The 18,327-nt window shown below is 45.9% G+C and overlaps 1 protein-coding gene across 6 annotated transcripts in view; it reads right to left on the bottom strand.

The window, feature by feature from the left end:
- Window positions 1–6,820: 6,820 nt before the first annotated feature.
- Window positions 6,821–18,327, bottom strand: part of LOC147610725 (bHLH transcription factor RHL1-like) — an 82,008-nt gene continuing 70,501 nt past the window's right edge. For all 6 annotated transcript variants that reach the window (XM_086785292.1, XM_086785288.1, XM_086785290.1 and 3 more), the window contains 3 exons: window positions 7,679–7,744; window positions 7,420–7,488; window positions 6,821–7,297 (listed from right to left, as the gene is read on the bottom strand). In XM_086785292.1, coding sequence (XP_086641418.1) covers window positions 6,959–7,297; window positions 7,420–7,488; window positions 7,679–7,744 — 474 coding nt within the window. In that variant the 3' untranslated portion in view covers window positions 6,821–6,958. The remainder of the gene's footprint in view (window positions 7,298–7,419; window positions 7,489–7,678; window positions 7,745–18,327) is intronic.

Raw genomic sequence — 18,327 nt, 5'->3', positions numbered from 1 at the left:
CTATTAAGACCTCTGATCTTTGGCCTAAATGCCTCAGTTAACTCCCTAGGACAAGTGGGCTTACTTGAATACCCCCCAATTGACATAAAACTAATGAAATTCTGATTGTAGGACTAGATGGATGCATGTTGTCGAACCCATCAAAAACGTGTCCGTTTTAACTCTAGAATGTCCTCCAGTGTCACCAAACTACGAATACTTGACCTAGAACTTCTTAGAACCTATCAGTTCTCCTTTGCTAACGTCCTGCTAACACTAGTCTATCCTAGCTTCCTGTAAACTGGCACACAGATGACTGACACAGAATCCGATCCCATATGAGTCCTCACTGCTCTCTTGTTATCCTCCAGGTCCAGCTAACCTCAATCTCTCAATCCCGGAACCACGCTGAACATTCCCCTTATGCTCCACAGACCTGCTGACATCAATTCAATTAGTCATGACTGATTGTAACTCGGTTAACGAAGACATCAATTCAATTAGTCATGACTGATTCTAACTTGCTTAACGGAGACAGAACCAACCGACTCAAAAGCCTTATCTAGATTAAGAATTCTCTCTTACTTGTCCACCACCGACTCTTCCTAACCCTTAGGCTGCCCTAATCTCATGGGGATATGACACCAAAGAATTTTTGATGTTCACAACTGACTTACTATTGACTGATCTGACTTACTATTGACTGATCTGATATCTGATTTTTGCTAACGACGCGGCTGACAACTCTCTCAACTGGATCAAAATTCCTTAGCTCTAAGTCCTCTAACACCTCTAGACCCTTTAAACACTCAATCCACACGAGAATTCACTCCTAAAGACATTCAGTTGATTACAATCAACTCATAACTGATCCAGAATTATCAATTTTCCCACAAACCCGTCTGTCTGACTACTGACTTCTTACTATCAGATACTCCAAAAAAACTTCTTTTGAATCCAAAAAGATGAAAACAACCCTTTTACCTCACCAGCTGACCTCCTAGATGCACAACTGACTGTATAGCAGACACTCTTCTGACCCTATCTAACTATATTCTCTCAACAGAAGATGACTACTTCAACTATGAGATAGCTCTAACTTCCAGGATGTCAGACATACCTTTTTTATCTCAGCAAAGTCGATCAGAATAACACATATCAAGCTAGATTCCCATCGATCTTAACTTAGATTCAAGCTTTGAATTCTCAGCTTTCTTCACAAAAACAAAGACAGACTCTGTCTCAACACCTCTGAGACAATGGGTCCAAACATATTAGAAGAACACACTATAAACTGGGGGATCTTCCATTGATAGATCTCAGTGACTATTCAAACTACAATATGAATCTACAACCACAAATTGCAGGCATTACCTAGACAGACACAATTCAGCACTCAACTGACTGACAGCAACCACAATGAGGAAGAATTGGACTAATCATGTGTCTAACAGAGTCACCACACAAAAATCAAAGGGAAACCTCCTCCAACTAATTCTCTAGTTCATGGCGCTATCTCTACTCTAATTTATCCAAATTCGTCTCTGTTGCATTGAGCTTCACTCTACAACCATCGAATTTTGTCAAACCTTCAATCTACAGGTAGTCTCTTCACGATAGTATCACTTCACTCTCTCTCTCTCTCTCTCTCTCTCTCTCTCTCTCTCTCTCTCTCTCTCTCTCTCTCTCTCTCTCTCTCTCTCTTCTTTCTTCTTTTCTATGTCCACTCTTGTGAAAATTATCTCGACTCCATTTTTGGCCCATCGCCGCCTCGCTGCCTTCTGGATTGTTGCATCGTAGACTCCCTTGTTCTTCCATTCACCTTCTATTTTTTATTTTTCACACTTGCTCTTATCCACTTGGGTCGCCGCGTTGTTTCTACCACTTAGGATCCATGTCATCTCACCTTATGTACATCATATGTTCCCACATTCCATGTTTGTTTTCAGCTCTAGGCTCCTCTCACATATTGCCCCAACCTTTCGGTGAAACACTTTCAAGTGTTTCACATTCTGTTTTCTGTCTCCAATGACTTTGATATGATATGGCCTCAACCTTAGGTCATTAACTCTGTTGGCATGCATCTGACCTCCTAGGTCCTGCACAACTGATAAGATCCATTAGGAAAAACTTCATGTAGTATAATAAAAGGTCCCTCCCACCTGACTCTGAATTTGGTCTGAAATGTAGTATCGAGAGCATTATTGTACCTCAGAACCAACCTTCCCTTCTTCAGATCTTTGCTTCCCAACTTATCATTAAAGTCTCAATCCTCTTCTGACCGACCATTTCATACCATTTAATAGTTTCCTCTCTATCCAACAATAAAGAATATAAACTAGTCAACCTCTTTGTCTCTTGTTCCTCTTGGGTCATATTATGTTGTAACAAAAAATCAACTGATGGTAGCATCACATTCACTGGCAATACACAGTCTTCTCCATACACCAAATGATATGGGGTATACCTAGTTGTATTCTTCTCAGACACCCTAAATGCCCATACTGCTCTATCTAGGTGCATGTCCCAATCATTGGGATGGTCTTCTACTAGTTTAAACAATAGTTTCTGCAAAACCCCATTAAAGCTTTCCAACGGCCCATTGCATTGGGGATGATATGGTGTGGTAAACATGTGCTTAATACCCAATTTCTTGGTCAAATATTTGACTAAATCATCTTTGAACTCCCTTCCTTGGTCACTAACCAATTCCAAAGGAACACCAAATCTATAGGAAAGCATTTCATAGACAAACCTACAAACTTGCTATGCAGAGTAGCACTGCTGGTTTCTCTAGCTTCTGGCCACCTTGTCAGGTAGTCCACTACAATGATGATATAAAACTCCAAGTAACTTGTACCTGCCTTATAACAAGTAGAGAGTCACCTTTTATAACCAGTCTTCTAATCTTCCTCTGTCTACACTCCTCAAGATCCAAATTGAGGGTAGAATACTCAGCCTCACTGTTGCTTTTAGCCTCTGAATCTCCTGGCTGCCAAACCAAAGCTCTTTTCCTTGTTTTCTCACAAAAACAAACCTAGCACTCCCTTACCCAGACTTCTCTTGAAAGCACCATCAAAGAATAGAGTCTCATCTACATCCTGCAATTCTTCATGCAACCTATGATCAGGAACCACTTGCTTTTCAACATCTCTAATGGGCTTGGGTTTAATATGAACCTCTTTATAGGTCAGAATGTCTGCCATATGGTCCCTCAAACTGCCTTCCTTAATAAAGCTCATATCAAACTTTTGCAATGCCATGATCCACTTATGTACCTTTGGATTATCTCCAGGATACTTCATCACATGAGGTAGAAGATTACAGAAAGGTAAGCACAACAAAAGGTCTATAAATCAAATAGGACTGCAACCTTTTTGTGGAATATACAAGTGTCCAAACCAGCTGCTTAGCCTCATGCCATGCTTCTCAATCTCACCTTTTTCCCTACTGATGTAAAAAACATGTCTCATATATGACTGTTTGGTTCCTTTTTGCATCAATACTGCTCCCATTGTATGTTTCCCAACAATAAGACTTAGATAAAAGGGTTGGCTCCAATTTGGAAGCATTATTGTTGGCAAGGTAGACAGCTTATATTGAAGGCTTTCAAAAGCATCGTCTTCTACCTGACTCCACTTAAAAGGATCTTAGTGACTAGCCTTTTGCAAAGAGTAAACATACTCAACCAACATATAGAAAGATCTGGATAGATATCTGAGCTTTTGAACAAAGCTCGTCAACTCCTTGGTTGACTTGGGGCTTTCCATCTACAGTAAACTTTCTACCTTTGATGGGTCTGGGACTATTCCATTCTCACTCACCTCATGTCCCAAAAGCACTATTCTAGCCCTTGTTATTTTGCATTTGGCTGGGTTCAGCTAAGCTCCATCATTATCAAGATGTTTAAAGACAGCATCAAGCCTCTCTACATGCAACAACCTGTCACTATATACACAGAAATAATCCATGAATATTCTAACAAAAGCTCCCAAATATGGGGCAAGGATCTTGTCCACCCAACTTTGAAAACTGGCATAGGCATTAAGCAATCCAAAAGGCATCACTATGTAGCAGAACACTTCCCATGGAGTAATAAAACTGGTCTTCTTCTGGTCCTCAAGAGCTATTCTAATTTGATAATAGCCACTAAAACCATCACAAACTGAGTACCTTTCATGCCCTGCTACCTGATCCAAAATTTCATCCTAAAAGGGAAGAGGGTAGTGATGCCTTTTTGTTGCAGCATTCAGTGGTTTGTAATCTACACAGATTCTCCACTTATTACCCTTCTTAGGAACAATAACAATAGAAGACACTCACTCAACATCATCAACTAGGTAAATAAAACTAGCTGGTAGTAGCTTGGTAACCTCTGTCTCCAAAATATGCCCCTGTATTGTTCCTAATCTCCTTAGTTTTTTAGCTATTGACTTAGCTCCTTCCTTCAATTTGATTTCATGAACAACACTAGTGACACCCCTCATCTGAGTATAATCCTTAGCAAAAAACTTGGGGTACTTGTCAAGTACATGCGATCGAGGCTAAGGGCAAAATTATTTCCGTACATACTATTGTTTCATATCAGAGTTCTTGCAAGGGTTATAGCTTTAATATAAAAGTTTATAGTCCTACAGCCCTAATATGGATGTATGGGTCAATCGTGGGGAAACATGTACATTCTTTTTTACCTTGAGAGTACTCTCAATGCCATAAATGTCAAGCTTGTGCATAACTTGGGAATGGAGACGCAACTAAGTGATCACCAGTATCGTGTCGACATGCCATGTCAGACACAATTTTGGGATCGCCGCTGCCAGGTGTCACAGTTGCCTATAACTATAGAGAGCTACTCCGAGCCACTAGATTTCATGATTATGACTTTGGATAGAGTAGATGTTATTATAGATAAAGAGTGGTTTCATAACCAAGGGTCATATGCTATCTTTTGTAATGGATGGTGTCCAATTTTCTCTATAGGGTGATTTTGATGTCCCATTAGCTACTCTTGTAAACTTGGTTGAACTTCATAATATAGTAAAAGATTCTAATTATTAAGTGTTCTAGATACCATGTCATCTAATGCTAATTGTAAGCATAGTCACAAGAAACATTTCGAGGTTTTGAAAGTTTTGAGGTTTCTAAATGTTTTGTCCGTCACTAAAAAAAACCACAGGTTTTGAAAATACTTTATCATATATATATCTTTGAAAAACCACTAGAAAGTTGAAACTTAAAACATACAAGGCATTGTGCAGAGCGCATAATATTTCACAAAACATAAAGTGCATGCATTGTGTAGAGTTGCACAAAGTTGCCTAACTTGGGTGCTTGGGTTGGCTGCCCAAAAGGCCAGTAGAGTTTGTTGTAGACTTCAGAAAAAGGGCTTGGGTTCAACTCAAAACAATGACACTAAGTATTATTAACAGTCAAGAAGAGTATAAGGGACAACTCCTCCTTTAAAAACACAGATTAACACCATACCCATGTATACACATTCATGATACATGCCCTGCAAATTTTCTTCCATGAATGCTATGGCATCTGGCACCATCTCGTCCACTATCCACGTAAGACACCAGTCAAATGTACAAGAATAAACATTATCGTCAAAGAGGATGAGGAAGGTAAATGCTATTAATGTCTTTCCTATATCCTATGGCCATAAATCATTCGGAAACAAACAAAGCAGACACCGAGCTCAGTTCAATACGCACTATCAACCTCGAAAAAATTATAACGCTCTGGAGACAGCTCGTGGAATCCCTTCTAATCAGTCTGACGCGGCAATGCAGGGGAAAAACTTCTCTTCGGTTTGTCCATTATAAGGATGCGTTGGTGTGCGTGACTGTCCCGAGAACTAGTGCACAACACTAATAACGTTTATACAGGTAGACCAACCTAGGGGCCTTGGACAATTCATTTTTTCCTAATGAATTGCCCCATGGTATTGAAGACTATAAAGGATCAACGTGATTGCCACTCATTCGTGATGTAGGGTACCGAAATGGAGTTGACAATATGTCATAGCTAGGCATTCCAAGAGATGAGTGGCAAGAAGGCTGCAGCAGAAACTTGTGATGGGTACTACAGAGGGTCCTTAAAGAGTTGGGAGGGAACTTGTATGGTGTAAGGAGGAACTGTTGCTCATCTTCTTCTCTTTTTGTAATCATAACCGATAGGATCAAAGACACCTGCTTGACAATTTATTAAGTTATTCACCAACGGATATGGAAACCTGCATTCTATTGTGTGTGCATTAAGAGCAGGGGTATTTGATATTGGATTTCTTCGATAAGTATCTGCACATCCATCATTAGACTCCATTATAATCACACGTTTTGCACTGTACTCTGCAATTCTGCTACATCTACATCCACTAATCAGAAATACATGATCACTGTGTAAGAAAGCCATAACATACATCACAGCATGTGATTTCAGGTGTAACACATCTTCTGAATGATGACCAAAGACCCCGAGGTAATTGGCAACAGAAGACAAAAAGCTGAGGCCCTCAATTTATCCCCTTCATAATTAAGATGTTGGTCAGAAATTTGAGTGCACAGACAATCCTTAGCCACTTGGAAAAAGCTGAAAATATATGAAACTAAGAGAAGGCACAAGCTGAGACTTTCTGAGTCTGACTTGCAGCACCACCACACTGCTGTACTTGTGTTACCCTTACGAACACATTAGTCTACTGCATCCTTTTGTAGAACAAATCATTAGGAGATATATCGACAAATTAGCTACGCTCCAGAGGCAACCATGGGGGGCACTGTCCCCTTGTCTGCCCCCACCACCCCCCCCCCCCCTCTCCCCCCCCAAAAAAAAAAAGTTCCAGCAAGATGATCATTGGTATTCCATTGCCATCGTGTCATATGTCTCTCAATTCTTTAGATGTGAAGTTACAAATCGAGAAACATTCATGATCCGAACCCGACTTGCTTGGAGTACTTGCATTCATAACAACCTATCAGGGTCCCCCAGTAGCAGATGACATCATCAAATTGGAAGCCATGTTATGGCTGCTACATGCAAGTAACGATGATAATGAGCCCATCTGCAAATGTTCAGTGCTAGAAAGAACCTGCTCTACTTGGCTGCCCGATGTTGGCCTCGCATTGGTACTAGAAATTGCCGTTGCCAATGAGATTGGCATCAGGCACAGCCCCTTGCTTTGCAGAAACTGCATAGCTGTACCCATATCCTCTTCCATTAAACTTGCAACCTCCTGTTCAGCTGCCGTCATTGCATCTTGGGGCAAACCACCATTCTGACTAAGCACTGCAGCAGCCAGCAGACTGCTTTTCCCCTGCACATATCAAAGCAAAATTTGACTATACAGCACACTGTAAAACTGTATGAACATTTACATGCCTTTGAAATGCTTGATCATGTAGGGCAATAGGCATATAGTGTAAGCGGGCCAATCACCTCAGCTGGAAGGTCAGCAAATAGAGGTGCAACAGCGGCAGCTCCACCCAGCCTGCTCATACTCAACACCTGATTGTTGCACGATGAAATTATAAATACACCTTATAGCGCATAGTGATATGCTTGCAAGAATTCAAGAATGGATAAAGACGGTCGATAATGAGGTATACAGAATCTTAGCAGCCTACAAGCATGCACAGCAGAAGGAAGCTACGAGAACTACTAGAATCAAAAAGCCCCCCAAACATGACTTCCTGACCTTGACTTGCAGCTGCAGGAACTTCACGTAATCGATTATCTCATCAAGCATTGAGGCTTTGTCAGTCTGCAAGAGGCAAATCAACTTTTGTTCAAAAAAGCTTGAAATTTAAACCAAGAGATCTTGCAGCAAGAAAAATATTTCAATTGATCACGTATCAATGAAGGTTATATGCAATAATCTGGGCCTGGGCCTTCGGAACAAAACCTGTACCCACCAGAAGCTCGCAAGAGAGTCGTCTGTTATGATACCACTTGCAAGAGAAACTTTTTGCCAAGATAGAAAAATAGGAAAAATGTGTCACGTGCACACTCTCCCAAGTGTGAAGTGGAAATGCTTCTACCCACTGGCCAGCTCAGAGGTCGAGTATACATGGCAGGATTCATGTGTTTGAAAGAACTATTGTGCCAGTTCATTGTAATATTGTCCAGGTGCCCACCAATGAGCAGCCAAGTGTGGACAGAGTTATTGGGTTATTGTGTGAGCACATTTAGTTGGGCATTATTATGAGGGTTGGTAGAGTTGGTAGTAGCCATCTCACCAAAATTAGACACTTTAAATAGGTGTTTAGGCCGGTCATATTCGTTCATTGATCAGTCAATCATCATTGAGTCATTGAGAGCTCAAGAAAAGTGCTACCATATTGGCATATTATTACACGGTTGTATTGCTACATGTGAACAGGGCATAACTAGGGGCATTTTTTCCCTTTTGGTTTTCCCGCCTAGCATGCATGGTGTGAAAGGACACCTTTTTATTACTATTATACTTTGATATTATATGTGGGTTGACGTCTCAACTCCACACATATTCCAATGTAATCCACCCCTTTGCATCTCCATCCATCACCATCTCTGTGTACTGTGCGCTTCTGTGTGTAGCCGCAGCTCTCCTGGGCCAACACTGGTATCGGAGCCCTACCCTAAGCCCTAAGCTGCTGTCATGTGTTGTCCACACATCTGGTTTGCCAACACCAGACAGTGCTGAGTAGCACCCCACAGTGGAGCTTGTACGAAGCACAGGCAACGAGCCTGCCCAGAGCTACGCAGGCAACAGACCCTACCGAGGTTGGGCAGGCAACAGGCCTCCTATCACACGGGTACTGCACCCGACCGAGATCGCGCAGGCACGGCTCTCCATTCAGTTGCCCGAAGTCCATCACTCTGGCGGAGGTTGCAGGCTCCACACTTGCACCGCCGGGGCTGACGCCCACCACCGCTCCCCGTTCTGCCCAAGCCCGCGGGGCGGGGGGGGGGGGGGGGCGGGGGCGGGGGGAAGTTGGGGCTTTTCTAAAATTCCAACTGTAGGGTTCATTAAAAATTGGGGCTTTTCTAAAATTCCAACTGTAGGGTTCATTAAAAAGTGGGGCTTTTCTAAAATTTGTGGATAAGTGCACAATTGGAGCTTCAGGGTACACATAATATTGAGACTTTTGTGATTGATGTGCAATTGGCACAAAATTGAGCCCATTGGTACATAAAAATTTGGGATTTGGGGCTTTTCGCATTTACTTGCAATTGGCACATCATACAGCTCGGTGGTGCACAGAAATTTGGTGTTTTTCATTCTACACGCCTTGTTTGGATATTTGTGCAAGAATTATCAGTGCAAGTGTCGTCAAGACACTCCAAACACTTATTGCAACCTTGTATTCGGGGTAAAAAGTTTGCTGAGGAACTTGTGATTGCCTAGCATAGCACTCCAATGCGTTGGGATTTTGCCTACATGTGTTTTTTATAGCACACTTGGTTGCAAGTGTGTGCATATCTCTTAGCAAAGGGATTTCAGCATTATGGCTGGAAATGCAACTGATATATTCAGGGTTTTGTCCCAAGAGGACAAACTAGATGGTAGTAATTACTCCTATGGAGTTTCATGGCCCGAAACCTTCTTGTGGCCAAAGGTTTATGGGGTTATGTATCAAGTGAAGATGTATGCCCTTCAGAGACACAGTGATAAAGTTGCACAATGCGGAAGCAAAACATAGGAGAGAGGGAGAGCAAAGGAGACAGAGAGACATCAGACAATGAACATCATGTTACGTAGCAAGAGGCTTTTACAATGGCAATACCAACCAGCAGATGGTGTAGAACATGTGCTTGTGAATAGTTAGATGATAAACAAGTGAAAATGGGAGGCTCCTTTTATAATGATGCAAAGGAAGCTGGCCAACAGCCTCTCACGACCTACTATCAGGAGAAAAAAGAACATACATAACCAATAAATAGTCATGACCCCACAACACTGAGATGCACAATTTCTAACACCCCCTTTGCAACTCATAGTGTGCAAAAAAGTCTGAAGAAGATAAGCTGATGAAGATGCAACCATGGACACTCTAGTATTACGCAGTACCGAGTACACCTCGGAAAGAGCACCTGCCAACCTGTTTCCTCGAAACACAATGCCACCATGAACAACAAAGAAATATCCTTGGCTCCGAATTCCCACACCAGTGTGCAGTGGACTCAAGTATAGAATGATGAGCTGCCGGACACCACGCCCATTATCCCCCAACAGTGGATTGTGAACACATCACGTCCAAAAAACCTCGAACAATGAACTTGGAACTCATCCAATCCATAGTCTTTGCTACACCAAGCAATAGACGTGAAACACATCCAGTCCATAGCTCCAAAATGAACTTGTCTCACCAGATATTTTAATGCTTGGAACTCCGACTCACGGTTCCCATGCACCAGAAATGGAGCTACTAACAGCCCCCTCTCCCGCCCACAAGCCTCCTCCGGCTCGAAGCACATGGGGGAGAACTATCTGTATAATTATAGAGTTGACCATCCAGGTCCTCCCTGGCTTTTGCAGCCTTGGGGACACTAGAAGTATCAGAGTCATCATCCTGTATATGATCATTGCCCATCTTTGAAAACTTGGTCTTGGCCTGGGCTATACCTTAAGTCTTGCAATCCTTTGCCAAATGAACCTGCTTTCCAGAAGAGTAGCAGTGACACCCTCATGTCTGATGCACTGTAGCAAGTGCCTAATCCTGTCCACTAGGAGGGAACCTTACCTGCTCTTGAGAGACAAGGATAGATGCCTCCTCCAAGAGGGAACCTATATCCACGGCAATAGCACACCTCTACAAGCAAGCTTTTGTGCCACTAATGATCTGAACACTCCATAACCAATCTCCAACACTTGTCCAACGGAACAAGGTACGAGGAACAAGCAACCACCTCTCAAAACTAAGAGAGAAAGGGGTTGGACAGTAGCAAACAGTCCACCGAAACTTGCCGGAAAACACCCACAAAGGAGGTAGATCCATCGAAGAAGAGGCAGGCTGAAGATGCCACAAGTCTGTTGCGCTCCACATGCAAAGAAGAGGACCACCTGTTGGTCATGACCACTCCCGGCTAGTTCAAGTGTGAACACAGCTTACTCACGGGCACTTTTTCCCTGTGGCTAGACACAGGTTTTTTCCTTGTGTGAACACACTTACGTGTGTTGGACACTTTGCCCTAGGCTATATTTTGTACTCATTGTACTTTTGTACAATAATTATCATTAGAGTACTTTTCCAGCAGCTAGCTCTCTCACGTGTGTTGTTCAAGCTTACTCTGTGTGTGTGGTGGTGTACAGGCAAGCTCTCCCCAACCCCACCATTGGTATCAGAGCTATTTAGGGTTAGGGTTTTGTCTATCTACAGTGTGCATTAGGGATTTGTGCCTTCTATTTTGCATTAGGGATTCGTGCTGCCCAGCTTCGAAATCAGCACCCCTCTGCAAATCAGACAAGCATTGCGCCTGCCCTGCACCTACCCAACGCCGCCCAGCCTTTGCCGCCTGTCCGACGACCTGCAACGCCCAGCGTCGCATGCCCACTACCCTGCACCGCCTCTTCGCTGCCCTGTTTGCGCTTATCCGTCGCCCTGCAACGCTCAGCACCGCCCTGCAGAGCCCTACCTGCGCCGTCTACGACTATTGCCTGTACCTGCCTTCACCGCCTGTACCTGTTGCAATTTGCCGTCGTACAAATCCGATCTTGTCTTCCATGACTGCAGTCGACTTCTCGAAATCAGTACCACCAGTAACCAGTAAATTTTTTTGCTATTATTTCTAAATTCTGTCAAACATTACAAAAATTGCTAAAAATTTAGCAAATTGACATTTTGGGGCTTTTCATCATTGAGCCTGAAATTGCGACATTAGCATTGATTTCCTCAGATCTGGTGCATAATTACACTAAGAATTTGGGAATTTTGCAAAAATTAACACTATTTGCAAGGTTATCAGAGATATTTGCTGGCATTTTTGCTATTACAGGTACATTGCTTTGGCATTTGGGGCCTTTCCCCCAATTTTTTGGGTGTTATAGCATTGGAATAGGTAATATAAAGACACAATTGGGACATTTTCCTCAATTTTTCGTGTGTCTCAGCATTGGATTGCAGATTTTTGCCTTGATTCAATCATACTACCTATTTGTACGCATTTGTGAGACAGCCATGTCTGGGAATACTACTGATTTGTTTGGTATGCTCTCCATTGATGATAAGTTGGATGGCACCAACTATCCTATGTGGGCATATATGATGAAACATGTACTAGTTGCAAAGAATTTGTGGGTCTATGTATCAGGGGCAGATGTCAAGCCTATTGTACCTGCACGAGCAGCAAGTACTTCAGGGACTATTGATGCAGGTGATGATGTATCTTCAGGTGGTGCTACATCTTCTGCACCTTTGCCACCCACTCCGGAAGAGCTCAGACGAGATGCCAAGGATGCTCAGGCACATGCTTTGATTGCCCTTTCATGCAAAAGGCAAGTTATACCACACATTTGTTCATGCACTTCTGCTAAGGGTGCATGGGATGTACTTGCTTCTTTGTATCAGGTTCGCAATGAGGCTCGTGTTGCCTATCTTCGCAAGAAGATTGAGTCTGAGCATATGAATGAGGGTGATTCAATGGACAAGTTCCTTACCCGCATATCAAGGATTTGCGAGAGCAGCTCATCAACATTCATGAGGTCATTCCAGATGGTTCACTTGTATCTCTACAGTGCTTCAGGGTTTGCCACAATCCTACGAGGGTTTTGCTACTACTCTTCGTCTACTCATGAAGGGTAATCCAAACTTGTATACCTTTGATGAGTTGGTGACTCTCTTATTGCAGGAGGAGCAGTCTCATTCTAACAGGACTACTATGCTTTCTGCTGATCAGGCATTTGGTGCTTTTGATCGAAACAAAGGTAAATCTGGGGCTGCATCTAGTGGTAAGCCTAAGGGCAAACCACATGTCCATTCAAATTCTACCTCGTCTAAAGAGAGTGAAACCAAGAAAAAGAAGAGATGCAACTATTGCAGAAAACCTGGCCATCTCATTGAGGAATGTAAGAAGCACATTGAAAGTGAAAAGAAAAAGAAGCAGCAAGGTTTGGTTGCTACTGTGGACACTAAAGAAGAGGCTAACTTTGCTCATGAGGGCTATGCATTAGTGGTTACATGCAATTTGCCTGCTTCTTGTATGTCAATCTCAACTGGAGATTGGTACTTTGATAGTGGTGCTTCTAAGCACATTACTTCTTGTAGAGATCTATTTGCCAATTTGCAGGATTCACCTCCAAGTGGCATAGTTATGTGTGCCAATGATGCCTCTTACTCTATTAAAGGCATTGGCAAAGTGGAGCTAACAGCATGTAATGGGGACAGTTTTACTCTTTGTGACACTTTATATGTACCAAGCATTAAGAAGAATCTCATTTCTGTTTCAGCCCTTTCATTATCTGGGTTTAAAGTTCAGTTTTCTGACCATTGTTGCTCAGTGTATGACAGCAGAGATTCAGCTTCCCTTATGTTTTCTAGGACATTATGTAGTGGCTTGTATAAGCTTGACATGTATGACAAGAGTACTCATTCTCATGATGCTATGATTGCATCCACCTCTCGTGTGTTGAGTGACACTGAGTTATGGCATGCTCGGTTTGGTCACTTGAATTTCCCATCTCTTGTACGCTTGCAGAAGCAAGGTATGATGCATGAGCTTTCTCCTATGCATGTTCCATTCAAGCATGTATGTGAGGGATGCATTCTTGGAAAGATGCACAGGAATTCCTTTCCTAAAGATGGTGCTATGAGGGCTGTTCGTCCATTACAGCTCATTCATAGTGATCTTTGTGGCCCCATGAGGGCTCCATCTTTTGGAGGACACTTGTACTTCATCACGTTCATTGATGACTACACTCGGTTTTGTTGGGTGTATGGTTTAAAAGTGACGTCAAGTGCCTTCGCAGCTTTCAAAGACTTCCGTCCCATGGCTGAAAATGCTTGTGGCCACAAGCTTGTCACATTGCGTACAGATCGAGGGGGAGAATATTTGTCAAATGAGTTCACATCCTACATGCAGTTACATGGTATTTCCCATCAATGTACTACCCCCTATACTCCTCAACAGAATGGAGTTGCAGAGAGACGTAATCGTACAATTATGGAGATGGCACGTTGCATGCTCAAGAGCAAGGATCTGCCCAATAAGTTTTGGCTTGAGGCGGTTGTGTGCGCTAATTATGTGCTTAACCATTGCCCCATCAAAAGCCTTGAAATATATGACTGCCTATGAGGCATGGAACGGTAGGATTCCAGTGGTGACTCATATGAGAGTCTTTGGGTGTTTGGCATATGTGCATGTGTCCACACAGCAAAGACATAAGCTTGATGCAAAGGCAATCAAATGTATTTTCATTGGTTATAGTACTGAGAGTAAGGGATACAGACTCTATGTGCCATTGTGTCAAGAGATGTTATCTTTGATGAATATGCATCCCAACCACTTGTCTCATGTACCAGACAGCCATCTATTGGGCCAGAAGATGTGTTTGACACTTTGTTACCTTTATTCAATTCCAATGTGGATAATGTAGAGCCCGTTTCAGCTCATTTACAACCACCTATGCTTGCTGAAAATCAGCAAAATCAGCAACTGAACTTGCCCCAAATTGATCCTGAAATGCCTCAAATTGATCACGATTCCTTGGGTGATGCATTGGCAGAGGAAGATGCAGATACTAGGAAGTCAAAAACTATTCCTAGATGGCTGGCTGAGACTTTGCATGATAGCAAGCAGTCTACATTTATGCCAGGTCATGGCAATTCTTCTACACTATGCTTGCTTGCATTTACAAACAGTGATTGGGCAGGTTGCTATGACACGCGAGTGTCAACCAGTGGTAGCTGTTTTCTTCTTGGTGACTCATGCATCTCATGGCTCAGTAAGAAGCAGCCTACAGTGGCCACTTCTAGCAGTGAAGCTGAATACAGGGCAACCTTTACAGCTATTGTGGAATGTGTTTGGCTACGACACCTTTTAGCCGATCTTGGTGTTGTTGGACAGCAGTCCCCTACCACCATTTACACTGTCAAGTGCACAGTGTGTATCTACCATGTGCTACACGCACACAAGACTAGCTTTGAGGTTTGGGGAAGCTTGGAGCTAGGCAGGCTTATTGGCGAGCTGAGTTAGGGATAGACTAACGGACGGGCACCCAAGTATGGATGGGCGGGCACCCAAGTGTGGACGCCCGATGACCGGCCAAGAGCCTATAAAAGGGTGGCCAAGGTTAGTCATTAGTTCATAGAGTCTCGCGTGTCTTTGTGAGAGCTCTATGGTCAGGAGCCTGGATCTAGTGCAGACGTGCACATGCTTATGCAGCTGAGGCCGGCAGCAGTCTCGAGGCCCGCAAGGGTAGCTTCGTGGCGGTATGGGATGTCGCGAGGTAGAGATTGGTCGGTACGTCCATCTAGTTAGCTCAACTCGTGGCTCGGTGGGGACAGCCAAGTTTGTGGGCTTGCCCACAGCTGTCATGGTTGGGAGGTGAGTCAGGCCTGCACCCCCTTCTGTTTGTTTGGTTTGTTTGCAGGTTTCGAGTCTCGTACCAAGAACGTTCTACGAGGAGATCCTATGGGGATTTGACAGAACGCTCCCTTAAGGTTTAAAAGAGTTAAAAAGCTTGGCTCGCTGAAGCTCCCGCCCCCCTCCCTGCTCGCGCTACCTGCACACCTGCGCCCCCCGCCTACCTGCCTGCTCGTCCCCTCGCGCCCCCCTCAGTCCTTCCGCCTCCCCTTGCCCCCCCCCCCGCCTGCCTTCGCTACTGGGCCCCCCTCCCTTGCTGCACTGTATTGCGCCGCCCCCCCCCTGCCTTCGCTACTACGCCCCCCTCCCTCGCTGCATTGCCCGCCGCCCCTCCTCGCCTTCACGCTCCCCCCCCCCCCCCCCCTTCTTTCGCGCCCACCTCCCCTCTGCAGCGCCCCGACCCCCCTCCTCCGCCAGCTCTTTCTCCCCCCCACCCCTCTTGCGCGCAGCTCTCGCCCCCCCCCCCCTAAGGGCTACTCCTTCGCCGCTTCACCCCCCCTCCCTTTTCTTGCTGACTTCCGCCCCTAGGGGGTTTTTTTCCTTTTTCTCCGGCCTTCGTCTTCCACCTCTCTGTGTGCAGCTCGGTTCTTGCAGGATCTCCGCTTTCGCCTCGCCTTCGCCATAGCTTCAGACTCTGATGGAGGCTCCTCCCGCCCCGCCTCAGAGGGACTCCCCCGCAGCCCCCTCGCCCGCCCCTGAGGACACCCCCATCAGGCTTTCTCTTTCGCCAGAAGAGGAAGCGAGCCTCACCGCAGAGGTGGAACGCCTCCAAGCTCATTCCACCATCTGCCGTATAGTCGGCACTCGCCCCAGCAGAGGGGAGATCCGGGATCTTCTCCAGGCTCGCCTTCTTGCAGATGTGGGCAAGATCCTAGACGTACAACTACTGGGCCGTGGACATTACCAGATCGAGTTCGAGACCGCCCAGAGTGTTGCCAAGGTCCTTGCCATGAGTCCCCTTGACATCAGGGGTGCTCGAGCTTTCTTTAGACCTTGGCAGCATGGCTTTGACCCAACAGCGGCTGAGCAGGGAGAGCGCCTTTTCCATGTTACAGTTTGCTTCCCTGGACTCCGCCGGGAGTATCTTCCGCTCCTCTCTAGGCTAGGAGAATTGGTGGGCTCGGTACTAGTGACTGGCCCCACAACAGCTTCAGTGGTGGCCAGAGCAGCTGGGCTACCTTCGGTCAGAGTTTTGGTGTCTGACATCTCCTCCCTTCCTAAGGTCATTCAGCTACCTAGGATAGGGGGGAGATGGATTGATCAGAGAGTGGAGTTCTCGGGGCTCCCGAACCAGTGCTTCATTTGCAGGCAGGTCGGTCATCTGGCCAAGGCCTGCCCTCGCAGGAGACCTCGACCCTCACCACAGCAGCAGGCCCCTGATGGCCCGCCCACAGATGCGGCTCGGTAGGCTGCCTCCGGGACACCTGCTCAGGCCACAGAGACCTCGGAGTGGCAGCCTGGACAGGGGCGCCGTCGAGGGAGACAGCCACAGCAGCACGCCCAGAGACCGCTGCAGCAGCAGCCACAGTCTCAGCCTCACTGGGTTTCCGTGAGGAACAGCTTTGCTCCCCTCCAAGAGGAGACCCCTGCGGCGACGACTGAGGACCAGGAGATGCCACCACCCCCTCCTTCACCCCCCCCCCACCCCCGTCCCCTCCCACCGCCTCGCTTCCACCTTCGCCTCCTCCCGTCCCCGCTCCGGTTTCGGCAGCGGCTCCCTCTCCACCCCCCTCTCCCCCCCCCTCCTCCCCCCCCGCCCGCCTCACCTTCTCGGGAGGCCCTGGCAGTCCCCTGGCGTTCACCTGCAATCCGGAGGGCGCTGAGCACCGACCTCGCTCGAGCACCACAGAGGAGACCTACCATGCCGATTCGGGCTTCACGGATATCATCTATCCGCAGTCGGTTGAGTCGCCTCGGCATTAGACAGCGCTCGGAGGCTTTTGATTACGCCTTCACACGGCTTTTTGGAGCAGAGGGCCCCCATGAGCCAGCACCCATCCGAGTTCATGTAGTGATACCTCCAGCCCGCGGGGAGGAGGCACTTGATTCAGCGGTGGCCTTCTCGTTCCCTCTATGTGGCCCTTGCGACCGGGAGTGGACTCTAGAGCTCGCTCTTAGCACTTTGAAGACTCAGGCAGTTGAGTTTTCTCATCATGTGAGCGATCTAAAGGTGACAGATGTGATAGGCCGACTATGGGAGTTGGCTCATTTTTTCTTGGATCCCGGGAGTGTGGATGCCTCAGGGATTCGTCATTTGGTCGTTCGCATAGTGGCAGACTTAGCACGCGACCCTAGATATGTATGTATACACGAGGTTGCTCTGTCAGAGCGGGAGGCAGTCGCCATGGGCCACAGCCACTTGCGCCTGATCTGTGATTCTTGCAGTACACCGGGTGGGCAGATTCGCAGCCGCTCGGATGGGGACTACTCTCCATCCAAGCCGCTTGCGAAGGCCCGCCGTACGGCTGAGACAGCATTCACCTCAGCAGGTCATCCATGAGGATCATCTCATGGAATGTACAGGGCCTTGGCGGAGCACATTTTATACGCTATCGTGGTTGCTTGAGGCAGGAGACCTTTTGGTCTGCAGGGTTTGGTCCTTTGGGTGGACAGGGAGGAGTATGCATGGTCATTGCAGATGTATGGCGGCAGGCCATTGTGGATCGAGGGATCATTGTGCCTGGTAGAGCACAGTATGTCATTCTGAGGATGCATGATGAGCTATTGGGCATGCTCAATGTCTATGCGCCCAATCATGCTAGTGCCAGAGCAGAGTTCTGGACC

The sequence above is a fragment of the Cibotium barometz genome, chromosome 48 (assembly GCF_041138505.1).
Source record: "Cibotium barometz isolate CiBa-2024 chromosome 48, ASM4113850v1, whole genome shotgun sequence".
NCBI classification, from domain to species: Eukaryota; Viridiplantae; Streptophyta; class Polypodiopsida; order Cyatheales; family Cibotiaceae; genus Cibotium; species Cibotium barometz.
This window is presented reverse-complemented; position numbering and strand designations above follow the sequence as displayed.